Below are 26,350 nucleotides of genomic sequence, written 5' to 3' on the forward strand. Positions count from 1 at the left end.
TTTTGCACCCTGCACTTTTCAGCTCTAGAGGCTCAAATTATTCTGGCTACTGTCATATATTTATATGTCCTTATCACTCTTTCTACATGTATGCCCATACAATAGAGCTGAATTTTTATCAGTGGGGGGAAAATATTAAATTTATGTGTTGTCATTAAATCCGCACAAAGTTTGCCTTGAACTTGTCACAAGTACAGTGGGAAAAACAGGCAACGCTAGATAAACCAGTTTTATAAATCAAAGTTAGTGCTAAAAGACACATTTTTTCTGCCTTCTTTCAAACAGTTCCCAAAATGTCCTCTTTAAATCGTGTTTTAAGGTACGGCACTTTCAAATTAGTGACAAATTGGCATCAACGTTATAAGCCCATTATGAAACTAAGTGCTTTATGTTGTGCAGCCAGCTCGAATTTATCGACAACGTTTTCGAATAAACATATTAAAACTATCGAAAACGCCCTGATTTTAGACAAGGAAACTTTCCGAGTTATATTTGTGGACGAAAATTACTGCGACTTTAAAAATATTTGGGTAATTATCAATTCTTTAAATAAAATTCTTCCAAATTAATTATTATTTTAGCTCCGTGATAGTTGCAAATGCGAAACATGCGTGGACAAAACTACGAGACACAAACTTTTTGAAATATCCCAGGCGGACATCAATTTTCAAATTAACTATCACAAAATCGACTCGGAAACGGGAAATTTGCACATTGAATGGGAAAATAAACATGGGAAGCACATCAGTACTTATTTACCAGAATGGTAAGACATTAAACGCCATTCAATTTCCTCTCAAAGCCAGGATGACTTTGGATTAAGAATAGGTTTACATTACAGGTTATATCAATTTATACCCGTATACTCTAAAAACGCGTCGGATCAAAAATTTAACTTGACCGACATTGAATATGAAAGCCCAGTTCCGCCAGCACAATTATGGGACAGAAAATTAATAGAAAAAGAAAACCTAAATGTGCCGTTTCGCGAATTCATGGAGACGAGAAACGGGCTTTTCTCCGTCCTTGATAATATCAATAAATATGGCATAGCTCTTCTCAAAGGTGAATAACCCAGTCGATTCACGAGTGAGGCGAATATATTGTTCTTTACAAACTTGTTAATTTTTCTTTTATCCACAAAGATGTCCCCGCGAAAGAGAACGAAATCATTAAAGTAGCGGAAAGAATGGGGCCAATCATGGAAACGGGATACGGGAAAACTTTCCAAGTGAAAATCAATCCCCATCCCAAAACACATCTAACGTACACGGCAAAAAAGTTCGATTATCACACCGATTTATCCTATATGCGCAACTCACCTAGTAAATAATTAAAACTTCCCTTTATCTAATCAAAACTCCAAATTTACATTTCTTTTCTAGCTTTGCAGTTACTGCATTGCATAAAAGCCCAATGCATCAATTCTAATTTAGAAGAGGCTGGTGGAATTTCATTCTTTGCTGATTCGTTTTTGGCCATTGAATGGTTAAGAAATACCCACCCTGATTATTTTGAAATTATAAGCAAAACTCCAGTCGTCTTGACATATTTGGATGCCCAAAGAAATGTATAATTCCTAATTTTGTAATATACGAACCCATGTTAATTTGAAATATATTATTTTCAGCGATGGTTTAGAACCGAGAGGAGTTTAATAGGTACCGACAGCGCGGGTCGTATTACCGAATACTTTAATAACGAGTTCTCTCTGCGTCCACCTATTTTACCTACGGACAAAATTGTCCCTTTCTACCAAGCATACAAGTAAGACACGAACAAAACTAGTAGTCGCCTAATGGAAATTTTACTAAATGAAGCATCCTTTTCATAGAGTTTTGTTGAATAAAATTCACTCTGAAGAATTAAAGTGGAAGTTCTTCTTACACTCAGGAGACTTGGTTGTACTTGACAACAGGCGAGTATTACACGCTAGGGATGAGTATGACCCTACTAAAATAGACAGGTACGTCGCGGCATATCGAATTACGTAATTGGGTTTCAAATAACGTCAGTCCCAGTTTAAAAGCAAGTTTGTTGCGTCAAAACATTACCATTTTACAGGCATCTGGAAGGGGCATATATGGACCTACAAGAAGTCATGTCACTTTACGAAAACATGTTGGAAGATAAATAATTTTTAAACGTCTAAGCAATCATGTTAAAAATAATTCATGGAAAAATAACTTTTATTACCTACATTTTCAGCAGATATTTTGTAATTTTATAACCCATCCCAAAAAATCTTGACTACCTTTTGTCACATTAAAATTATGACTATAAGAGTCATTTTTTCACCCTTTACTGTTTTAATTACTTCATTATGGCAGTTTTTAGAGTTTTTGTTTCATTTTGGCCTATTAATTTTATCTGCCCAGTTTTCTGAGATAAAATTTCAAATAATTACAATAAAATAATGCCCCAATTGATCATTAAGAAAATACCCGTTAGGAAACTTACATTTTAATTTTACTCTCTAAATAATCACAGTTCCTCTTTAGTCGCCGATTCCACTTTCAAGAAATTAGCTAAATCTTCCACCGTCCTTTTTTGGGAATAGTCTTTAACAAATTTTCCTTTTCTAAAGTATTTTACTGAAAATGTACATGAAGAAAATTAAAAGTGACAATTAACTAAGAAATAATATTTGTAGATAATAAAACGTACGTGTTGGAAATCCTTGTATATTATATTTGGAAGCTAAATCTCTCTCTGCTACTGCATCAACAGTAGCCAATTTGCCAATTAACTAAAACAAAGAATGGTAGTTAATATTAGCAGAAGTATCTTATGAGGGAAGTATCCATCAAGGGTATAATAATGAAACATGCAAATTTATTTAAATAGTAAAAAGACTTCCATGAGAAGGTAGTAAGGTACATGTTTCAAGCAAATAATATTAGCAGATAGGAAGATGAATACTTCTGTCTAAGAGATATATAATATACTACTGATATTAGTAAAAAACTTACTTTATCATTAATAATTTTTGTGGATGCAGCGGAATAAGTTTTTCTGAAATTCTGGCAGTGTCCACACCCTAGTTAAAATGATAATGTTTGAACTAAATGTATTTTGAACATTCTAAAACCAATATAAATTACATTGTGCATAAAACATCACTAGCACAGATTCTTCTTTATTAATAAAATCATCAAAATTCTTAGAATTAAGGTGATTCAAATTTTCACTGCCTGAAAATTCTGACCACCATTCCTTTGGTTCAATTTTTGCGGGAGGTGGCGGTGGTGGTGGTGGCGTGGTGGTAGCTTGATTTGGATCTACCATTCCTTTCAAAAAGGCCACAAAATCAGTCTCCTGTAATTGTAATTTGTAATAATGGTTTCGACGTCAAGATTTCCAATATACTCTTGTCAAAATTACCGTTCTCCCCCCTTCGTAAGGCTTTGAATTTTTTAAATAATTGAAGTATCTGAAAGTGGGATATCCCTGAACTTCAAAAGCACTGCAAACTGAGTTGTGCTGAGTACAATCCACCGCTGCTAATTCAACTTTTGGCTCATCTTTAAAAACTTTAGCGGCTAATTCAACCTAAAATTTTTAACTTTCGGTTAAAAATCACAAACTTAAATAGATAAAATGTGCAATTTAGGATGTACTTCGGGCTTAGCTCGTTTGCAATGTCCACACCCTTGAAAAAAAAATTATTATAATAAAAAGAAAACATAATTTATATAAGCCTAACTTACAAGGTGCATAAAACATAACCAAAACATGTTTCTTTCTTTTTAAGAAAGGTTTAAAGTTTTCCTCATCCAAATGAACAACGTCACTCAGTACTTCATGCCAAGGAGCTTCTGGTGGGGGTGGAGGTGGGGGCTCTTTTGGACTGCAAACATTTTCAATTTTCTTTAGTTATAATTATATTTTGAATTTAAAATAATAATACTTACTCTTTCATAAACTCTATAATTTTCTCAGAAGTTCTTACATTTGCATCAAAAGCGTATTCACCATCCCTAATAAGTAATATATTATTATTTCAATATCAAATATTTGGTGATCGGATCATACTTGAAATATTTGATTGATGGATATCCAGTAATTTTGAACCGTTCACCCAAACTCTTTTCTTTAGTAGCATCTACTGCAGCTAATACTCCCGGTATCTGTTACATCGCAATTTTAAAATTTTATGTTTTAAAACAAGACAAATTGCAATTTTCTTACATTAGACAGTTTGATCTCTAAGGCAGCTTTATCCATTTCAGGCTTCATTCTCTTACAATGCCCACACCCTTTAGATTATGATTTACATTAGCGCATAATTGTTATTTAAATGAATGTAAAGTAACTTACACGGAGCATAAAACATAACTAATATTGATGATTGAGCTTTTAAAGTTTGATCAAAAGTGTCCTTTGTTAAATGAACTACGTCACTTTCTGTTTCTGACCATTCTTCTTCCTTAGGTTTTTCGGGAAGTTTACCAGGGCTTTTCATAAATTTGACGAGATCATCTTTCGTATTTTCTCCATCATATTTGTACTTCAGATTTCCATTTCTAATTAAAATATTTAAAATTATTTAACAACTAAAAAACTAAAATTAGATTACTCACTCAAAATATAAAAGGGTTGGAAATCCACTAATGTTAAAATGTCGCCTGACAATTGCATTTTCCGCTTTATTTACGTCCATAGCAGCCATAATCTAACAAATATTTTATTTAATCTTCAAGATTGATTAAAATAATTATACTACTTACACCTTGGTTTTTCAGCTCAGTGGCCGCACTTGCATACTCAGGTTTTAGCCTCATGCAGAATTTACACCCGATAATAAAAATAAAATATGTTAAAATATACTTCATTGAAATCGTAAAGCGATAAGCGATAAAAATAGAAACTTACAAGGTACATAAAACATGACCATAACACCCAATTTTTCTTTGTGCAATAATTTTCCTAAGGCCTATTTGAATTAGTTTAGATATCAACCAATTTAACAAAATAAAACATTTTATCGATATACTAACACTAGTATCCGTAACGTGCAAAACATCTTTAGCTGTTTCATCCTCATCCCAAGGAGCATCACCCGATGGGTCTTTTAAAAAATTTACCATAGACTGAAACACATAAAGAATATAAGATAAATTTATTATGTACATTTAAACACAGTTACTGTACCTGAACCGTTAATTTCCTATCATAATCAATGTGAAATTCTCCATCTCTGTGATAAAATAAATAATCATCAAGATTTATCACATTTCCAATACAAAAAATTCTTACTTATAATGTTTAAGCACAAATGGCTCTGGAACTACTTTTAATTTTTTACATAATTTCTTGCCCTCTCTACAATAGTGATGAATATGAAGTTCAAGGGTATAAAATTGTCATTAATGGCTTAATTTTTATTTACCCGGAGCAATCAGCAAAAGCTAATGTAGCTTGTCCTTTAACATCTTCAGCAACCGTAGGAAAAATTGAATTAATTTCAAGTACTGATTTACCTAAAGCAATCGACTATTAGATTTTCTTAACAACAATTCGGAAAATGAAAAAATTACTTGATTTAATGAAAAGTACTAAAACATTGTTTTTGGTTCTTAATAATTTCCTAAATTCTTTATGATCTTTTAGGTCTTCAATTAATGATCGGCTATCTACTTTGCGCCCTTGTGATAGAACTTCGGCCAATAACAATAGGAATATCTATAAAAAACAAAGGCTAATATTTCAGTAACTGACGTTAACATATTTTTAAAATTAATAAAGCTATTTATTAAATTATGTAATAAGGCATTTATAAGGGTTAAAGGGGGCAGGACCGGCTCTTCTACAATCACAGGTGTCGGTCCGTGTAAGCCTCGGCTTCGTTAAAAATAATCAGCATTTATTAAATTAGAAAGGTTAATCAACCCTTATTTAATGTGGGTTTTGTTAAATTATATGTAATATGATACGAATATAAAGAAATAATAAACTAACCAGCGTCAAATATGTTACGAAATTCCATGGGAATTTTTGACAAGAGCACTTCGAACTGAACGCCATGAGGATTTTTTGAACGATTAATGACGTGGCAGCGCTGCCAGTTATTGGAAAGTAGTTGCGATCGATAATCGTTACCCAATAGATTGCACAATAATTTTTTGTATGCAATATATAAGCATGGTATTTTAACCATCGTTAAAGTAATTTTTATGGTGTATGATCAATAATAGAACTAAATTGCTTAAAAAAAATTTTGGAAAATTTTTATATTTGAACACAATCGGTAGGAATTTCAAATACACATACTTGGCAGCAAGTCAAAATACATTGTAATAGTCAGGCATGCATAGTTTTAATACTGGTCTATTTAAGTCTTTAAATATAACTGCTGTAAAAGCTATTAACCTTTGATGGCAATGGCTGAAATTTGTTAAGGTATAACTCTAAGATCTCCAAGAGTAAACAGCGACTACGATTAGATGTTTGGGATACTAGAATAACTTTTCGGGCTTTCAACATTATATTGCCAATGTTCTCAGCTTCTTCAGCAATTAATCTAGGTCCAATTTTCTTTATCTGCGCAATAACAAAAAAAATTATAATTAATTTCCGAATAACAAACTTTGAGCCTTAAAAATACCTCCTCCCAAAATATGAAAATGTCTTCGTTAGTTCCTTCTTCAAGTAGCATTTCCAATGCTCCGAGCATCGCGGTCCTAACAACAAGGATTTTAGGAAAAAGCATTGAGATTTCGCACAATAATAAAACAAAGTTTTGAAATTGCTTTGGATTGTTTTTCCTCATAATATGAATATCTAGATAAAGATAAAACAATACATTGATTGAGGTATTTGAAAGTTGAAACGCATCAATTGAAATGTCTTACTTTCGAAAGTAGATCCCATTTCATTTAAGAATATAAACCTGAGATTAACGTCATTAACTGTGAATTTTTCAATATTTTTAACTACTAGCGCTGCGATTGTCGCTTCATCTTTTCCTTTGAGACCATAATTAAAAAGTTCAACAGCAGTTTTAGTGAGAGCTTCGGAAGTAAGGACTGATTCTTGAATAGTTTTTGAGATATCTTCTACATTTTCTGCATCACTAACTTTTCCATTTCTTTCCATGGAGACCCACAATTTCGATAACTTTGAAGAAATTGATTCCTGAAGGAATTTTTATAATTAATTAAAAATCCAAAACCTTTATTGGGAATTTAAAAAAGCTTACTGTAGAGTGATGATTCGTTGTTTGCGGTATTACTGTGGCGGGATTTGTTATTGTTCCAACTGATCCATTAAAAGGACTTGATATTGTAGATCCATTGAAAGGTGTTGAAGTGTTTATTGTTGATGCTCCAGATGGCAAAGGTCTTCGCAAAATCTCGAAATTATTATTTGTTAGAACCGAATTTGGAGTTCTACCTCTTCCTCGTCCAGCCATTTAGTTTTAAATATTTATTAAGAAAACGTATTTTAAGCAAATGGTATGCTTTTATTCGATAAAAAACAATAAAGAAGCGGTTTTCGCGCTCAAAATTGGCACAAAGAAAATATAGGCCATGCAGCCATGGTCATGGTGAACCTTGAATCCGCACTTCCGCGAGGCAATCAATAAAAATATGCAAATTACCTATCACTTGACCTCGCCATCTGTGAGCGTATTTATCATTTCATGTTTTTAAAATAGTTGAAAAAAAACTAATTTATGTACGTACATAATACGAAATTTTAATGCACAAAGCTGACTAGAATTATTCGAAACATTAGAAACCAATAAGAAAAAGAAAACGCAAAACCTCCCGAAAGTTGGGCTTCCCCAATTCCTATCGCGCCCTTCGTTAATGCGGTAAAAATCCCAATTCGGGCGATCTTTATTTTCGCGTTAAAAATAGGTTAGGATTTTAAAACTCTCTCAAAGGAAAGTTTTAAATTTATGAATGATCACTTTACGGATTAGGAACCCACTTTAGAGTAATTTGTTTACCGCCTGAAGCTCTCAACGTAACAATTCCGAAATTAAATTGTCCACGAAACGATCAAATTTTGTAAAGAGGGGGGGGCGGGTGAGGAATGATAGGGGCTGAGAACAGGCGCCTCCGAGACTTCCTTCCTTGGGAGAAACCGGAAGGTCAAAGCCATTATATTCGCCTAGAAACTTCCTACGTGGACATCACGGTTTCTGCGATTGTTTCTTCCCATGTTCCTCCTCAAACGTTCCCATGGTCGTGTCGATATACGCCACGATAAAGACAGCTCGTTTTTTTTTTCTCTCTCTCGACGTCGCCAAAGATGTTTTTCCCCGTTTCGAAAGCTCAAACGGGGGATTGAAAGTAGGCTGGTGTGGGGTAGCGGGAGGAGAGCGTTTCTTATCCGTTGATACCGTATCAGTACTGCAGGCGGCGATTTGGCGGCCGGCGTCAGTAGTTAGGGAAGCTCAGAGCACGGTCGGCAGCCGTCGAGGCTCCAAGCGAGCTAGGACAGTCGGCGCCGCTCAAGTTGCCTATCCCTTCTCGAGGTTCGAAGTACGTCGTGAGCGCCGCTGGATTCGCGAGAGCCACCAAGAAGTCGCTTATTGAATAGCGACCGTCGCGTCTTTTCCCGCTCATTGCCTTCAAATCTTTTGCCACGCTTCACCAGCTTTCCCTACGATAGCCGACATATTATTTTTACCCCAAAAACATAATCATAAGAAAGTACATAAAAATGGCGCGTTATTCTCTCTACGCGGGACGCACCGGCGGCCCATCATCATTATCATCTCGGTCCCCGGGTGGTGGCAACGGAAAAAAAATCCATTGTCCGAAATCCGGCACGTCCGTTTTATTAAGAATAAAGCCATCCTTCATCAAAAACTGTGGCGACAAAAGGACGGAGTCGCCACCCTAACATTACTGTCACGCGTTACGAAAGAAAGTCGCGCCGGCGCCCGACGAAAGAATTCCGGCTTCCCCGCGTTACTCGGGATTCAAATTTTTGCCGCCCTTTTTCTCTCGCTCTCAATCGGCTCATCTATTTATAATATTGTCGAACGAGGAAGGCAACTTGTCAATATTTACATTTCTGTCTAGATTATGTTATAAGGGTACCCAAGGACCCACGCGCCTAACTCGAGTCAATTTACTGATAAGACGACTGGGGGAATGAGTCGGCTGTACTTGAAAAAAAAAAGGAACTGCAATTTATTTCCTTTCCATTTCTGTCATCCGAACGTTCTTAGCCGTCGATAAATGAACGGTACTGGTAAACAAGGAGGAACCTAGTAGTCTATACATTCGCAACCGCGATCGACGAGAGTTCCGTATGGTAAAAAGCACGTGGATTTAATCCTCGTAAATTGGGTGGCGTCGGAAGGTTCCGGCGCGAGAGGAGAGAGGGTTGGCGTGACGCGCCTATAGGTTTATTTGATTCGCGAGACAACCTTGAATGCGCCGTTGATGGAGGTGTCCACGGTTGATCTTAATCCGATTCCGATATTTCAACGAATGTTTGAAAATGGTTAAAATAATAAAATACAGCGTGCGTAATTTGATCCGTTATTTGCGCAACAATCACTACACAGACATCAGACGCGCCAAAATGTCTAGACTCCGCACGTGACCCCGGAGGAACCAATGAAGGACCCGCCCGCGCGGCGACGCCGCTTTTGCCTCTAAAGTGGAAGAGTCCATGTCCGCGACTCCCAGTTTCTGATCCGGGGAGCGCCCTTCTGACGCCCATCGAACTCGTCTCCTAAACAACGGACAGATAACTCGTCATTTAATCGCTCTCTTCCCCGCTTAATCTTAGGAAAACAATCGTCTTCGCAATCGCGAAAGAACGGTTCCAATCAAAGCGAAACGCTCCGATTCATCCGAGAATCAGAAGCCATCACCCCTACTCGAAAGGGATGAGAATTATAGGGATTGCCCGCGGGCCTCGTGGCTCCGGGAGGGTAGGAAATGGGGATAACCATCGTGGTATGCGAGCTCGTTTTGCCGTGGTCAGAATGAACGCCGCTTATTATACGGCACGGGGATTTTAAACTCCCGCGAAACTGACCAGCATCTTTTCCTTTTTGCGGAATAATCGGATAGTTTTCGGCTACTCCGTACGTTCGTACCTTTAGAGAAACAGTCAGTTATCTCGTCAATTAGAGTTGGTCGCGATAAAAGTATATTTTTGACTGTACGTTCTCTCCTTAATGGCGCCAACGAATCGTCTTTGGAGGCGCCCGAGGATTTTACGTTTTCGCGTTTCTCGGAGCCAGCAGCAGCTCGGCTCTCGTCCCGTTTGAGGATTCCTACGCTCAAGAAGGCGCCGTTTTTTTTGGTGAATACTAATTATTAATCCGTACGGCGAAGAAAGCGGGCGTTTGCCAGTTACCTATGTCGCGGGCAATCGATGAAGAATCGCTATCTCGAAGGTGTCTAAGCCTTAGCCATTGCCCTCTACGGGAGTCGTCGGGTCCCGTCGCCGCGATTCAGTGGTAACAAAGTGGCGCATGTAGCGGCTTCGGCTTTCCGGCGTCGTCTCCTATCACGGGGTTGAATGTCACCTCATCACCAGGCCTGGAGGCGGAGGACCGGCAACCAAAATTATGTTGTACTTTCATGTTTCGTTCTAAACGTAACGCGCTAGTCAAGCGCTTGTGGAAATTAAGAGCGTCGACGTGCGGCGGTGTAAACGATGGACTTCAGACGGACAACGCGAACAGCCCCGAGGAACTGGAGGTCAAAGCGGTGGCGCAGTCCATGCTCAAGAGGTTGAAGGAAACGCAACTGGAGCAACTGTTGCAGGCCGTCGATAGTCGCGGGGCCGACGACACGGGCTGCGTCCTGGTGCCGCGAGGCGACCTGCGCTTGGGTCGCAGGCTCGCCGCCCCCCACGTCTTGTGCTGTCAACTGTGGAGGTGGACCGATGTCCGCGACGACTACGAGTTGAAAAGGCTGCACTGGTGCGAATCAGCCGCCGATCCCTTGTATATATGCTGCAATCCTTACCATTGGAGTAGGCTTTATAAGCCAGGTACGATTACTGTCTTTTCAATTATATTAAACCCGGAAACATATCAATCTTTTAAACTGTTAAAGGGCCACACCGGCGATTGAATTGCACCCGTTTCACGCGCTAGCTTCCAGAATAGGATTGATCGTATTAGCTACCACGTGCTTAACTCGGGCCGAATTTTTCAAACGCCGGTGTGGCCCTTTAAGCTAACTTATAAAGTGATTTTATAAACCGTATCGCGAAATCAAAATCTATTCCGAAATAAATGTATGATAATAAGCCTTTCATTTTTAATGAGAACGTTTTTTTGATAATTGCAGAATCCCCACCTCCGCCGTACACCAGATTCCCGCAAGAATATCTCGAGAGAGGAAGTACGTAAACCATTTATCTCTTAAAGCAACAGGTCCCAAACGAGTCATTCTAATCGTCTTTCATTTGAATCTTTTTCTTTTCCAAACAGACGAGACACCTAGTGAACCTTCTTCCACGGAAACTGGAGGCACAAATCAGTACGGGTCCTTCTGTAGCCAATTATTGGGTATGAACTAATTTATGTATTTTTTACTAAGCAGTAAGCAGTTTTGAAATTGAAATTAGTACATTTTGATAATATCAAAGACACTATTTGTTTGAAACTTAGTGAATTTAAAGCGTAAACATATAATTCAAATAGTAAACATATAATTAAAATAGTAAATATATAATTAAAATAGTAAATATATAATTAAAATAGTAAATATATAATTAAAATAGTAAATATATAATTAAAATAGTAAATATATAATTAAAATAGTAAATATATAATTAAAATAGTAAATATATAATTTAAATAGTAAATATATCATTTAAATAGTTAGTATTTAAATTCAATAGTAAATATATAATTCAAATAGTAAATATATAATTCACATAGTAAATATATAACTCAAATAGTAAATATATAATTCAAATAGTAAATATATAACTCAAATAGTAAATATATAATTCAAATAGTAAATATACAATCCAAATAGTAAATATATAATTCACATAGTAAATATATAATTTAAATATTAAATATATTATTTAAATAGTAAACATATAATTTAAATAGTAAGTATTTAATTCACATAGTAAATATATCATTAAAGTAGTAAGTATATAATTAAAATAGTAAATATATAATTTAAATAGTAAGTATATAATTTAAATAGTAAGTATATAATTTAAATAGTAAGTATTTAATTCACATAGTAAATATATAATGTAAATAGTAATTATATAATTGAAATAGTAAATATATAATTTAAATAGTAAGTATATTATTTAAATAGTAAACATATAATTTAAATAGTAAGTATTTAATTCACATAGTAAATATATCATTAAAGTAGTAAGTATATAATTAAAATAGTAAATATATAATTTAAATAGTAAGTATATAATTTAAATAGTAAGTATATAATTTAAATAGTAAGTATTTAATTCACATAGTAAATATATAATGTAAATAGTAATTATATAATTGAAATAGTAAATATATAATTTAAATAGTAAGTATATTATTTAAATAGTAAACATATAATTTAAATAGTAAGTATTTAATTCACATAGTAAATATATCATTAAAGTAGTAAGTATATAATTAAAATAGTAAATATATAATTTAAATAGTAAGTATATAATTTAAATAGTAAGTATATAATTTAAATAGTAAGTATTTAATTCACATAGTAAATATATAATGTAAATAGTAATTATATAATTGAAATAGTAAATATATAATTTAAATAGTAAGTATATTATTTAAATAGTAAACATATAATTTAAATAGTAAGTATTTAATTCACATAGTAAATATATCATTAAAGTAGTAAGTATATAATTAAAATAGTAAATATATAATTTAAATAGTAAGTATATAATTTAAATAGTAAGTATATAATTTAAATAGTAAGTATTTAATTCACATAGTAAATATATAATTTAAATAGTAATTATATAATTGAAATAGTAAATATATAATTGATATATAATTTAAATAGTAAGTATATAATTTAAATAGTAAGTATTTAATTGAAATAGTAATTATATAATTGAAATAGTAATTATATAATTGAAATAGTAAATATATAATTGAAATAGTAAATATATAATTCAAATAGTAAATATATAATTCAAATAGTAAATATACAATCCAAATAGTAAATACAAGTAGTAAATATATAAATTCAAATAGTAAATATATAATTCAAATAGTAAATATATAATTCAAATAGTAAATATATAATTCAAATAGTAAATATATAATGTAAATAGTAAATAACTAAATATAAATATATTTGAAGTGTATTTAGTGGCCCAAATTGAATTTGCGCTAAAACCGGTGTGTATAACCCGCAGCAAAAGAAGAATCCAAAGTAGTAATAATAAGAGTGGAACTATTTCATATAAAGAATAAAAGTTGGGGCAACATTTCTGATATTTTCCGCCGAGACTTTCATCTTCTAGAACTGGGACCTATTATTAAATACCACCACTGCCACTTAACTTTACAAACTTCTTTTATATAATTTGTTTAGTTAGAGTGCGCCCTCCCCTTCTGCTCGGGACGGGGCTAGTCTAGTCTCCCTTTGAACCTGAATACATCATCCCGTAGCATAACGGGGGGATTCCCGACTGGCCAACTTCTGTTTCCTCCTCCGTCCCCTCTTCAAAGCACTCCACACACGGCTCTCCGCACAATCAAAAAGTCCCTTTCTTTTTTGCGGCCCTCAAACCATCTTTTTTTTTGCGCGTTTCCACCCCCCCTCCCCATCTTTTTCGGATTCCCGCGACCCCTCCCGGCTTCTTTTCGACGTGAGACACCCCCCTTTTATACCCCGACACCCCCCCCCCTCGCGAACAACACGCGGGCCGCGTGGTCTGTTCTCTTCAAGTGGTTTTAACTCAAAAAGATGAAGAGTCTAGATAGAAAGGGGCCAAAGCTGAGGGGACGTTTGCCCCCTACTACTTAGAACGAATAATTAAACTAATATACACCCGTAACGAACTACCGAAATCCCTGATCCCTCGTAAGTATTACTTAAAAAAATTGTAAATCTTAAAAATAGTCTGCTATTTCAGGGTTGCCACGCTACCTGGAAAAGTCAGGGAATTTGAATATGGGTATAAAAATCAAAGTCAGGGAATTTGAATATGGGTATAGAAATCAAAGTCAGGGAATTTGAATATGCGTATAAAAATCAGGGAAATGTCAGGGAATTTAATTTCGGTTGCAAATAGGAAACTTTTACTAAAATATAGGTTCAAAAATACAAAATAAGTCGGGGAGAATCTCCGGAGATGGTCAGGGAAAACATGGAAAAGTCAGGGAATTTGATTGTGAAAAAAACTGGCAACCCCAGGGCCCCCAGAGGTCCTATAATTCCTATAAAATCCTATATTTTCAAAAATGTCCTATAACATCCTATATTTTTAGCAAAATCCCCCAAAAGTCCTATAAAATCCTATAATTTTGATATTTTGCCAATTTCAAATCCAGCCACTCGGTTAAATTGCTAGATTTAGCTATAGGATAAATTCCTATACCAAGTCATTCTAGTCTATACTTTTGTTATTGTTAACATGGTTAGCTACTAGTATATTTTTGTGATAAAATGGTTAAATAGTTTCAATTTTTTAAGTGAAAATCAAAGACTTATTTCTCTAAATATAGATTTTGTTTTTAAATGCATTAAGTTAGTTAATTAAATAGCTTATATAGTCCTATAAAATCCTATAATTTTGTAAAAAGTCCTATAAAGTCCTATATTTTTAGAAAAATAATCCTATTTTTCCTATAAAAAATTGAAGATTTGAGTGGGGCCCTGCAACCCTGTATTTGTTTTAACGTAACTAGTGCCTATTAATCCAAGCTTCTGTTAAAATTAGCGGCAGAAATACGAAATTGCTCGATTCACCATGAATATGGTTTAAAGGGAGTAAAAAATTATAATCTAAAAATCGTCTGCTTGCACCAGTCACAAATTGTTTTTTAACGTAACTAACGCCAATTAATCCAAGCTTCAGTTAAACCTAGCGAAAAAAATATGGAATTTGTTGATTCAACTTTATTATCCCTTTAAATTAAACAAATATAGAAAAAATTACTAATTTCATCGAAAAATACTTAAGAACTAAATGTACGGGTTAAAATCTAAAAAGCATTCTTAACTAATTTATCTTACATAGTAAATTTTAAATTTCCATAACCACTATAAAAATCGCGTTAAGATTTAAAGAAACACGGTGTAAACAAAATAATTATCCTTTATATAAAACCCCTTATTTTCGTTTTCCTGCCCAAAAAATTCTTTAGATAAAAAAATAGGTAAAACTGATTACTGGTTATAGGCCTAACTTTAAAACAAGCCGCAAAAATACCCCAATCTCTTTCGCAGTCGGGCTTCCAGTTGAAAGAAAATATTCCATCAGACCTCCGTAGTTGTAGCTCGCAGGTATACCTTTCCCCTCTCATCCAGCGAACGCGTCCGCCTATCGAGGAAATCGGTAGCCACGCGGCGACGGACTTCCGCCTCACTGCCAATTTAAACTGGGCTTCTCCCCGCCGTTCTCGCTCGGCCAAACGTCAATTTAAGGGCTCACTAAAAAGGGATTCCACCGACAGCCTTCCCTTCTCAATGCCTTTCTCGATTGACTCGCCGGCAAGAGGGTTTTTCTATCGAAGGGTGACTATTTGACTAGGATGGAACGGGGAGGGCTAAGCCTAAAATGGAGAAAATTAGGCCTAGAACCCATCATTGCCGAGGGCAGTGGAGGGCTTAAATCTTGTCCTTTTCTTAGCGGTCTTTTTGCGACCCTAAAATTCCTTAAATTCCTCAGTGCTTTATGAAAACTTTACTAAAATAATACAGTAACGCTTATAAAACGTATAAATTTACGTCCAGAAATACGAAATGTAGGTAATAATTTCAATATTTGCCACAATCGCGAGCCTCCGTAGATTAGCTAAGGCTTAATAATAGGTTTAAGAGTTCATTGTACCGTTATGGGCATTGGGGGTATAAATACAGACGCGAAAAAAACCTAAAACTTAAAATGATATTATCTGCGAATAATCCCTCTCAAATAAAAGATAGCTTTAGAAGCTCAAGTAATCAACAACAATTACTACGATTAAGAAACAATTTTTATGAATCGAATGATAAGAGACGCGTTTTTCTCCCGCAACGTTAAAAGGCGTAGTTGCTACATTTAAAAGAATATTACGATAACAGTTGACGATATCGTTTAATTAAGTACTTAGCCTAGACCCAAATAAGACAAGCGACAGAGTTATTATAACTATAAAAACAGTAAAAAAAATTGCAGACGCTACTTTTTAAAAATTCCGACACGGTGTCGCGACCGCGTCTTCCGGCGTCCGATGACGTCACAGGCGCCCGACTTGGTCTCGTTAAAAAATAATCCTAGAGGAGACACTGCCGCGGTATTAACGATAAACGTAGGCTCGAAAATCCTAGAAATAAGACCATTATAACAGTCGGGGGGTGTACTTAAATAAGAGGCGAAACCTTAATACAGTTGCGTCAATGTAGCTCTAAAGTGAAATACAAATTTTCTTTCCTAGGCCTAAAATTTTCGCGTATCGCCAGTTGTGACGTCAATAGTATCCCCCCTCCTCCCCCACTATTTCCGTTATTAAGATCATAGACAAGGCTTAACAAGTCTCGCATTTTTATTGTATTTAGTTGTTTCTTCGCTAGAAAATACAGTTCACCGAAAACTATGTAAAAAGAAAAATCTAAAGTAAAAAGAAAGAAGAGAATTACATCGAGAGAGAGAAATGCGGGAAAGAGCGGTTAGGGGGGGAGGCATTTTAAGTGAAGGGGGAGGGGCGAAATTTCGGCGCCGGAGTATATAGGAAAACTTCGAAGGAAACCAGTCTCTTTGGTTAAAAGCAAAGGCCTATCTTTTCGCCAGAGAAAAAAACGTCCAATGCCAAAATATAAGCGCGCAAATCTGGTGGGCCAGGGTTTTTTTTATTTTCAAAAGAAACTTTTCTCGATGTCGAGAAAACGCCATTTTTCTTCAGTGAAAAATGTGTAAAATCATTAAATTTAGAACTGATTAACTCTTTCACCTCAAAGATTAATGATTGTGGTTATTGAAATTTTTGGGAACGTCTGCCTCAAATTGCGGGAAAACAGATTTCCCCTTGATTTATGACAATTGATTCTTTGAGTTTTCACAAAAATGTAATCGCGCTTATGGGCTTACTACACACGGATGAAAGTAGTCTTGTCAAAAAATACCTTAATTGTGATTTAATTTGGCACTGAGCTGTGGTCCTTGGTTTTGTAACGGGGGCTTAACGTAGCAAAGGTTCCCTATTTTAATTGGTCAATAAGTTCGGCATAAAAATTAGGCTTAGCTATTAAGCTATCACAAACTTCATAAACCAAAAAAAAATGACGCAAACCATAGCCAATGAAATTTAGAAACCATTGTTACCTTTAATAGCTTCTGTTTTTTATATCTTAAAACCTAACTACCTGTAAAATTAAGTATTTTATTTTGAAAAGTTTAAAATTTAAACCGCGTATTTCGATAATAAAACGGAACAATTTTGCGGTTTTTATAATTATCCGGTTGCACTTGCTTTGACGTCGGTAATACGCAAGGTTGGTAAAAATCGTGCATAGGTCTATTTCCATCCCCTTTTTACTCCCCCCCCCCCTTGTGTGTGTTTCCATTTAAAATCGCTACGCGGCGTCGCTTCGTACCACATCTCTCTCTTTCCCGTGGCTTCTTTCATTTCTGTAACTTCTTGTTTTTGCGTCTTCCTCCCCCTTCCCCCGCTCAGACCCTCGACGCCCAATATTTGGCTGGCGCCAAAGCTCCGCGCCAGAGGTAGACTGCAGCGCCGCCGCCGCCGATGCTCGCTGCCCTACAATTTTTTAAAAGATAAAAAACACCAGGAAAGGGGGGAGGGCGGCCGGGGGGGTTGGAATGGGAAAAGTAGCTACTCGGAAGGGGGAGGAAGGAGGGGCGGAAATGGCTTTTTCTTTTCATTCTTTCAAGGGAATATATTTCACCGAATGTAAACAACGCGCTCGCCACCCCCACTGCCCCCTCTCTGCCGCCTTTCAGCCTGTCTTCTTGCTAGTCCCGAATTGTAACAAATCTATAAAAATGCCATCGAGGTCTGCCCCAATCCTCGCGAGGGGCCCTCCGCGACCAAATGTCCCGCTTTGTTTAATATACTTAATGGACATGGGGGGGGGGTCTATTTATCAAGATCTTATTTCTGTTTTGACATATTTAGTGAAATTAAAATGATATTTATTTTTAAAATAAAAGATGATAGGTATATATAGTCTACAGTAGACGAAAATGTGTCTGTAGATGTTGTCTTTACCCTCTTACGTCGGTGTTACAGGTGAAGATATCTACAGGGTTTTAATTTAAAAGAACTTTAAATTTAAGTTGATACTGAAAACGGATAGGTATATTTGGTCTACAGTAGACGAAAACGCGTCTGTAGATGTTGTCTTTACCCTCTTACGTCGGTGTTACAGGTGAAGATATCTACAGGGTTTTAATTTAAAAGAACTTTAAATTTAAGTTAATACTGAAAACGGATAGGTATATTTGGTCTACAGTAGACGAAAACGCGTTTGTAGATGTTGTCTTTACCCTCTTACGTCGGTGTTACGGGTGAAGATAGCCTACAGGGGTTTTAATTTAAAAAACTTTAAATTTAACGTGATACTGAAAGCGGATAGGTATATTTAGTCTTAAGTAGACGAAAACGCGTCCATAGAAGTAAGTCTTTGCCCTCTTACGTCGGTGTTAGGGGTGAAGATACTCTACGGGGGCTTTAATTTCCAAAACAATTATTAAATTTAAACTATTTCGCTATTAAGAGCAACATTTTTATATAACAACGAAGATTGCTTCTACATAATTTGCCTAATTATACGAAGAAATGAAGAATAGTCTACGAGAAATATTAGAGTTACTGTCTGTGAAAAAAAAAATAATTCTAGAGCTAGAATCTCCCTCAATTTTGCCATGAGCATTTGAAGTCGAGTAGTGGTAGAAGTGGGGCGGAAATTTTATGAAAGAAAAGTGTCTGATATATGGCCGACCATATTAAGCAGGCTCATAAGTCTTTCTCTTGAGACAGAAACTCAGAAATTAAAGAACAGAATTTCCGGTTTAAATTATCCTTTTTTGCCAGTAAGTTTATTCCTCAAAGGAAGAGTTAAGTTTAATTACCAGCTTGTCGGCTCTCGACCCTTTGATCTTTCTTTAAATTGCTAAGATTTTAAAAATAAAACCAATAAAGTTGGAACGGAGGCATTGTCGTCAATAACTGTCGCGACGTCGATCCGTCGTCGACCGCGCCATCTAGGGTTGAGGAAACCAAGTCGATTAGTGAAACGACGACGACGTGTTTGGCCTATTTCCAATATAACAGTAGGTCAAAAACGCCTGTAGGAACTAGGAACCCCCCACCCCGCCCGCGAGACCAGACGGGAAAGTCAACTTTAAGGCGCCGATCGAAAAGCCGTCGCCGTGATTAATATGCGAGTGGCCGCACGGTTCAAATTCGTATTTCCCTTTTAAACGTACGGGATACAATGTACATCATTTATATTTTTTAAACATTTCTCACGAATTTTTGTCACTTACATTGTCAGAAATAAATAACATTCGTAGAAGTCAAAATAATCCATTTAATTTAACATTATAAAAAAGGATTAACTAGAAATTGTGTTAATTTAAGATCGTCGCTATGGTAACTATCCATTAAAGACATCAATATATCGACAATACCAGAAGTAAATGAACCGAAGTTATCGAAATAGCGCTCAGAATCGGAGGGCATTTTCCTAATGAAAATGATGAGAAAATTGAAGCAAATAAAAGCTAATTTCCATCCCCGAAGTTTCACCGATTTTTATTAGGCAAACCCCCCCCCCTTAAATACGCCCTTGGGTATAGCAGGGCTCCCAGAGTTCCTATGATTCCTATAAATTCCTATAATTTCAATATGCTCCTATAATTTCCTATTTTCTCAAAATTGTTCCTATAAATTCCTATTTTTTCTAAATTTTCTAGTTTTCTATAGCTTGGTCCAGAAATTCCTATATTTTTAAAAATAATGTATTAGAAAACAGTCTTAACGTTTAGGAAAAATTTGCCTTCTAAATAGAGCTTAGCTCTGACTTAGGTCCGGTGTTCCCGAAAACATCAAAGGTTGGCACCCAGAGTTCCTATAAATTTCTATAATTTCAATATACTCCTATAATTTCCTATTTTTTCAAAATTGTTCGTATAAATTCCTATTTTTCGCTAAAATGCTCCTATAAATTCCTATTTTTCGCTAAAATGCTCCTATAAATTCCTATTTTTCGCTAAAATGTTCCTATAAATTCCTATTTTTCGCTAAAATGTTCCTATAAATTACAATTTTTCGCTAAAATGCTCCTATAAATTCCTATTTTTTGGCTAATAATGTTCCTATAAATTCCTATATTTTCTATGGAATTTCCTATAATTCGTATAATATTTAAAAATCAATCGCTGGGAGCCCTGGTATAGCTATTTCTATGTATAAAAAATGGTTTCATAAAAACAAAAACGTTTATTTTTCGTCCTAGGAGCGCGCAAAATTTCAAATTCGAGGTCAAAATGTAACTTCATAACGTCTCCAATATGGGGAGTATAGCAGTCCGATAACTGCGGTTCATTTACTTCTGACACTACTGAAAAACAAACTCAGCAATAGCTTCTCAGAATTTCGAACGTAATAGGCGAGGTCTTATTCCAGGAACTTTCTAATAGGCTTAGAATTAACATACTAAGCAGAATTTCTCCAAAAATTGTGTACCTTGAAGAATGATTTTTTAATAATATCGGGGTATAGCACTTCTCTGGTCCGCCATGGGAATTCATTGACAAAAATCTAGAATCTTAATAATGAAATTATACTATCTCTTTTATTTAATGAGAGATGGTTAAGTGTTTTTCAAATGATAGATTATCCTGGTTTTGGGGCTGTTTTGTCTCGACTTCGATCTAGTCTCTATGGCTATACGCTTTTCGCGGATAACCTTGGAATAATTTCGCCTTTCGTAATGAATGAATTTCGAAAATCGTTTCGTATTGGAGAGTTAAGCTAATTATAGGTTTTTAAACGGTATTGAAAATGGTTAATTATTAAACTAGTCCCACATGTTTTTCAAAGAAATTGACGTATATTGAAATTATTAATTAATTAAGGGCGTTCGTTTTTTTCTTTTACGTAAAAATAATTATTTTAATCGAACCAACGTGCGTTACTATCGTTGTTTACAGGAAAATAAATATTTATAAAGAAGTTATTTTAAATTAGATTTTAATTATTTTATTTATACAAGGTGGAACGAATTCACGAATTTTTTTGTGAAGCGTAAAAAATACTTCATTACCAAAAAAAACCTACTTTTAATTCTATTTTTAAATTGTTTTATCGATAATGTATTAATTTGTGCTTAGTGAGTAACTGTGTTGAGGCAATTTTTAGCCGAATAAGCTAAAGGGTCGGACTTTCACATAAATCCGGTACACTTTCTCTTCAAAACCCAACGAGAAATCGCGAAACCCGATGGGAAATCGTGGATATCCAAATTCCGTACGCATTAAAAGAAATCAACAGGGCTGCCACACGTCAGGGAATATAAAAATGGCCCTGAAAAGTCAGGGAACTTTAAGAATTTGTAAAAAGTCAGGGAACTTTAAGAAATTGTAAAAAGTCAGGGAACTTTAAGAATTTGTAAAAAGTCAGGGAACTTTAAGAATTTGTAAAAAGTCCGGGAATTCAGTTTAATCTTGACACTTTTTGAAGGTAATTTTACTCTAGATCTATGGCAAATTCTGCTATTATTATTCAGATCTATTAATGGTATTTTTAACGTTGAAATAACTTTTGTACTGAAATATAAGTTAATCAAATTTATTAACTTCTGATAAAAGTAAAAGTTAAAAACTGTCTAATTTTGGCCTTAAAAATCAGGGAAAATAACTTAAAGCCCAGTTCACACTATACAATTAATTGGGCCACTTAATTGAAACCAACTAATTGTAAGCAAGAAAATAGTACAGTGTGAACAGAAAAAGTTGGAACAATTATTACAATTTTTCTGTTCACCCTATTCAATTTTCTTGCTTACAATTAAGTTGGTTTCAATTAAGTGGCCCAATTAATTGTATAGTGTGAACTGGGCTTAAGTCTTCGGACGCCATTGAATCGCACGCCGGTGACAGATTTCCTTCCCCCTCTCATGAAGGGCGGGGGGTGTTAGACCGTGAAGACCTTGTGGTCATAGGTCACCAAATATTAAAATATATTTTTCTTTTAAATATACAGGGTGTTTCAAAAGATTATGCACAAATTTAAAGGAGTTGTAGGGGTGAGTTCCCATTTTCCTACGATGAGTGAAAAGAGCGCCAGAGAGCTTTAAAGTGTGGCCTACTAGCCCCTGGAAGTAGGCCGCAACAAGCGAAAAACCAAGCAGCAGGGACTTTAAATACTGTTTGAGTTTACCTTTTCACACTGGTTACCTCGATTTGTTTACGAAGACCTTTTTTATCTATCACACGAACCCAAACCTTAATGTTCGCGTTTCCCCGCTGCTTGGTTTTGCGCTTGTTGCAGCCTACTTCCAGGGGCTAGTAGGCCACACTTTGAAGTTCTCTGGCGCTCTATTAACTCATCATAGGTTAATGGGGGAAAAACAGGCATACTTCTCGACTCACCCCCTACAACTCCTTCAAAGTTTTGCATAACCTTTTGAAACACCCTGTATAATATAATATTTTTACTAATTTGTAATTAGAAATTAACCCGACAACTCAAAAGGTCTAAATCAGTGTTTTCTATTCTCTTTAGCCGGAAGTAGTTGCGCCTCCAGCGGACATCACGGGCCACCCTGGTGCAAGGTGGCCTATTGGGAACTGCGTACGCGAGTCGGCCGTCTGTTTCCGGTGCACAAGTCGTCGGTGAACGTGTTCGCGGAACTGGCTCACGGCGACGGCATGTGCCTGTCCGCTCTGGTCAAGAGCAACGGGGCCGTGTCGGGCGGCGGCAAGCAGCCAGAGTCCGTGCTGCGGATCCGGGAGAAGATCGGCATGGGGGTCACCTTGAGCCGCGAGGACGACGCCGTCTGGCTGTACAACCGCTCCCGATTGCCCGTGTTCGTCAACTCGCCGACGCTGGACGCACCCGGCGTCCGCAACCTGACCGTCTTCAAAGTGCCACCCGGCTCCTCCATCCGCATCTTCGATTACGCCAAATCGGAACTTTATAAGTCGTTGGAGCGACGTTTTCACCGCCGGAACAACCGACCGGAAGTAGTCTCTTCGACTACGTCCCGTTCCGGAGCCCTTCACGAGGACTGTCTCTACGAGGGGCCCTTCGACCCCAACTCCGTCCGCGTCAGTTTCGCTAAGGGATGGGGTCCCAAATACTCCAGACAATTCGTCTTGTCGTGCCCTTGCTGGCTCGAAGTCTTACTCACGCCTCCGCCCCCCAGGTGACGAAGCTCACTTTCGACTTCTACTACGTCGTTGTCGAATTCACTTTCATTTTAGAAAGTACCGCTTCTCGCTCCGAGATGGCGCTACGACGCCCCGGTTTCGAACAACCGAAAGCGACGAGGGCGAACGGATAAAATAGATCTATTTTTTCATATACGTCCCTTCCGGTTCCGCCTCCGGTACGCAAACCGGAAGACTTCGCGCTTCGTGATACTCAAAACAAAAAGAATACGTACAATTTTATACGTCAAAGAATCGGTGAAATTTCAACTTTTTCCGAATGCAATAAAATAGGAGGCCTCAACACGAAATAACCCGGACGACGGAGAATCTTTGACAAAGTGATTCATTTCTTCCAAAATTTGAAAAACAAAACCACGAAAAAAATTTGAACTTTTCTTAACGGTTTTTTGACTTTATTATTTTTTATTACGAACGAATAAAAAATATCCATAAAGTGCCATGCTAGTCCATATTTGTAAAAAAATATATATATAAATATATATAAAATAATAATAAAAATATTATTTCTTGAGAATACCCAGAACTCCAGTGAGCGGTACGAAAAATTTGGGTTGAGTTAAAAACGAAAAAAAAAAACTCTTATTTGGCTACGCGAACTTTCCATAGGTTGCTAAAAAACTTTAAATTTTTTTTTAATTTCCAACGACCTTATTGGTATTATTTCTTATAAAAAACGGGCGCAGTACAAATACGGTCAATTTTTAATTTATATTAGAATTAATTTAATAGCGAAAAACCCGATACAATAGTAAGTTAATAAATATTTTCTTGTTAAGATTACTATTGCATTTATACGCACAAGTTGGCTATCGAAAGTCTTGATTTAATTAAAACCATTAACATTAATTTACTATCTGTCCCCGTGCAATAAATGCTAAATAACAAATGCCTAACATGGAGTGAGGCAACAATCTCAAGAACTCAGTGGCACCCCCCCCTCACGTGACGAAAACGTTGGGAGTTAAAATAAAATAAAAATTTTGTGATACCTTAAAAAAATAATATCTCGTGTATTCATAAAAGGGGTGATTTGTGAAAAATAATATAAAAAGTGGTGTTTACGTTATTTTTAAGGAGTGATTTTTTTATGTTTAAAACCTTAGTGATAAACAGAACGCCGATAGCATACGTGCCTTTTTGACATACGCTGAAAAAAACCGCGTAAATTTTGGTAAAATACGGAATCTCAATAACCCATATTAAATTCGGAAACTTTTAAATTTATTTTCAAAATTTAATGAATTATTAAAAATTTAAGTTCAAGCAAGTTTTATAGGCTAGTTAAATTTAAGGTGGGCTTACGGTTTAATGGTATTGATGTCTGTCCGTTTTAAAACTCGCCAGTTAATTTACGACGTAACGAAATTTATTTATTTTGAAGTTAAAAAAAGTGCCAAAATTTCATATAGAATCTCCTTAATTTCAGTTATCGATAAAATAAACCTAACCATGGCATTTTCGCTTCTAAGATAGTAGTTTTTCTAGGATGGCCGTCACTATAAAGCATATCTTTTTCCAAATTTTTGAAAGCTTTTATCACGTTTGTACGAATAAATCAATATATAAGCCACTGCTAGTGCCAAAAAAATAATAAAAATTTAAGAAAAAAAGGTCACTACAATGTTAGCCAATAATAGTAGATTTCATACCATACTAGGAGGTTTCGTACCATAGCTTTTTGTAAAAACTAAGTCTGCCATATTTAGCATATCATAAAAAAATATATTTAAGAAATGTGCACAGCCTAAAATTTGTGCACGATGCAATTTTTGCCATAAAAATATAAAACAGCCTTCCATTTTCTTATTTTTTCGGGCTCTCGCACCCGTAATTAGGGGAATTTATACCGTAATTAGTAGGAAATCTACCGAGGGTCCGTGTTTTAGGCCTTCGCTCCACTCAACAAATCAGTATTTGGAATATATATATTGTTTGTCCAACGAAAATAATTAACATTATTGGGGCCTAAAACTGCCTTAAAAACTAGTAACTTAATTAATAATTAGTTGATGTTTTTCATTTTTTTTCGTTTTAATCGTTGACGTGAAAGATTATGTAATTTAATGTTAAGCTGCGGAGCAAAACTAACTTACAAATTTGTAGAAAGTTTTATGTTTTCTGATAACGAGAAAAACAAATAAATTTTTAAATAGTATATATATTAATTTAAAGACGATAGAGTTGCTGTAGTAAATTGTTGAAAAAAAAATAGTTCTAGGTATTTTTTTATATTTTCCATTTCGTTAATGTTGATTAAATGATATGTATTAAAAACAAACCTCACCTAATACCCAAGCACAGCAAACTTTAAAAATAACGTTTCTACAACCCAAATAGAGTGAAAAATCCAATAAAATATATAAAGAAAAATACCGAATTCAATCAAATTCTAAGATAGGAGATTTTGTACGATTCAAAAAAATTAAAACCAATATTTGTTAAATATTACAGTACCAAGTACCGTAAAACAAATCAAATATTTGCACTTTGCATAAATATTAAAAAAAAACTGAACCAATTGAGATAACCTAGATAGATTTAAATAAAACATTTTCTAAAGTTGCCAAGATTATTTGTACAAATTATACATAGCAAATGAATAATTCTGAATGTAAAACTGTATGTACATGTATTTTTCCCCCTCCCCCCCAAAAAACAATGTTGTGGTACTTTCTGTTTGTACTATAGTTAAAATAACGACAACAAATGTACAGTTTTTTGAATGATAAAAGTAAAATTGTATTAAAAGGGCAGTGAATATGTGGGGATTATTTCCCAAAAATGTTTTTATTCA

At 35.4% G+C, this 26,350-nt stretch overlaps 4 protein-coding genes across 4 annotated transcripts; 2 read left to right on the forward strand and 2 right to left on the reverse strand.

Moving 5' to 3' along the window:
* The first annotated feature begins 199 nt into the window (after positions 1-199).
* On the forward strand, positions 200-2,302 carry LOC149926522 (gamma-butyrobetaine dioxygenase-like). The gene is made up of 8 exons (XM_090158638.1): positions 200-530; positions 582-766; positions 842-1,065; positions 1,146-1,325; positions 1,386-1,570; positions 1,631-1,767; positions 1,835-1,966; positions 2,065-2,302. Exons 1-8 carry the CDS (start codon positions 294-296, stop codon positions 2,135-2,137), a joined length of 1,353 nt encoding a protein of 450 aa, XP_090014764.1. The 5' UTR covers positions 200-293; the 3' UTR covers positions 2,138-2,302.
* On the reverse strand, positions 2,172-6,031 carry LOC149926523 (protein disulfide-isomerase A5). Its single transcript, XM_090158637.1, has 21 exons — positions 5,962-6,031; positions 5,541-5,685; positions 5,393-5,483; positions 5,260-5,325; positions 5,155-5,200; positions 5,001-5,093; positions 4,875-4,936; positions 4,731-4,797; positions 4,584-4,675; positions 4,321-4,526; positions 4,192-4,259; positions 4,036-4,130; positions 3,915-3,980; positions 3,711-3,850; positions 3,621-3,652; positions 3,385-3,552; positions 3,105-3,318; positions 2,973-3,040; positions 2,668-2,749; positions 2,461-2,594; positions 2,172-2,382 (listed from the first exon to the last, which is right to left on the reverse strand). The coding sequence occupies exons 1-20, from the start codon at positions 6,025-6,027 to the stop codon at positions 2,485-2,487; spliced, it is 1,977 nt and encodes a 658-aa protein (XP_090014763.1). The 5' UTR covers positions 6,028-6,031; the 3' UTR covers positions 2,172-2,382; positions 2,461-2,484.
* Positions 6,032-6,210: 179 nt separating this feature from the next.
* LOC149926524 (CBP80/20-dependent translation initiation factor-like) lies at positions 6,211-7,566 on the reverse strand. Its single transcript, XM_090158399.1, has 4 exons — positions 7,202-7,566; positions 6,855-7,137; positions 6,608-6,783; positions 6,211-6,543 (listed from the first exon to the last, which is right to left on the reverse strand). Exons 1-4 carry the CDS (start codon positions 7,412-7,414, stop codon positions 6,343-6,345), a joined length of 873 nt encoding a protein of 290 aa, XP_090014525.1. The 5' UTR covers positions 7,415-7,566; the 3' UTR covers positions 6,211-6,342.
* Positions 7,567-9,747: 2,181 nt separating this feature from the next.
* Positions 9,748-24,919, forward strand: LOC149926525 (SMAD family member 6-like). Its single transcript, XM_090159163.1, has 4 exons — positions 9,748-10,977; positions 11,280-11,333; positions 11,423-11,500; positions 22,886-24,919. The coding sequence occupies exons 1-4, from the start codon at positions 10,563-10,565 to the stop codon at positions 23,530-23,532; spliced, it is 1,194 nt and encodes a 397-aa protein (XP_090015289.1). The 5' UTR covers positions 9,748-10,562; the 3' UTR covers positions 23,533-24,919.
* Positions 24,920-26,350: the final 1,431 nt, after the last annotated feature.

Source organism: Leiobunum rupestre, chromosome 9, assembly GCF_980474605.1.
Source record: "Leiobunum rupestre chromosome 9, qqLeiRupe1.1.hap1, whole genome shotgun sequence".
Classification (NCBI taxonomy): domain Eukaryota; kingdom Metazoa; phylum Arthropoda; class Arachnida; order Opiliones; family Sclerosomatidae; genus Leiobunum; species Leiobunum rupestre.

What these genes read in the sequence shown, in the direction of transcription:
- LOC149926522 (XM_090158638.1), top strand. Translation starts at nt 294, where the DNA reads ATGTCCTCTTTAAATCGTGTTTTAAGGTACGGCACTTTCAAATTAGTG. An exon ending in GCGACTTTAAAAATATTTGG is followed by an intron (nt 531 to 581) that starts GTAATTATCAAT and finishes TTATTATTTTAG; the next exon opens with CTCCGTGATAGTTGCAAATG. An exon ending in GACCCTACTAAAATAGACAG is followed by an intron (nt 1,967 to 2,064) that starts GTACGTCGCGGC and finishes ACCATTTTACAG; the next exon opens with GCATCTGGAAGGGGCATATA.
- LOC149926525 (XM_090159163.1), top strand. Translation starts at nt 10,563, where the DNA reads ATGTTTCGTTCTAAACGTAACGCGCTAGTCAAGCGCTTGTGGAAATTA. An exon ending in AGAATATCTCGAGAGAGGAA is followed by an intron (nt 11,334 to 11,422) that starts GTACGTAAACCA and finishes TTTTCCAAACAG; the next exon opens with ACGAGACACCTAGTGAACCT. An exon ending in CTTCTGTAGCCAATTATTGG is followed by an intron (nt 11,501 to 22,885) that starts GTATGAACTAAT and finishes TATTCTCTTTAG; the next exon opens with CCGGAAGTAGTTGCGCCTCC.
- LOC149926523 (XM_090158637.1), bottom strand. Translation starts at nt 6,027, where the DNA reads ATGGCGTTCAGTTCGAAGTGCTCTTGTCAAAAATTCCCATGGAATTTC. An exon ending in TCGTAACATATTTGACGCTG is followed by an intron (nt 5,686 to 5,961) that starts GTTAGTTTATTA and finishes TGTTTTTTATAG; the next exon opens with ATATTCCTATTGTTATTGGC. An exon ending in CAAAAATTATTAATGATAAA is followed by an intron (nt 2,750 to 2,972) that starts GTAAGTTTTTTA and finishes TCTTTGTTTTAG; the next exon opens with TTAATTGGCAAATTGGCTAC.
- LOC149926524 (XM_090158399.1), bottom strand. Translation starts at nt 7,414, where the DNA reads ATGGCTGGACGAGGAAGAGGTAGAACTCCAAATTCGGTTCTAACAAAT. An exon ending in AATGGGATCTACTTTCGAAA is followed by an intron (nt 6,784 to 6,854) that starts GTAAGACATTTC and finishes ATCTTTATCTAG; the next exon opens with ATATTCATATTATGAGGAAA. An exon ending in TTTTCATATTTTGGGAGGAG is followed by an intron (nt 6,544 to 6,607) that starts GTATTTTTAAGG and finishes GTTATTGCGCAG; the next exon opens with ATAAAGAAAATTGGACCTAG.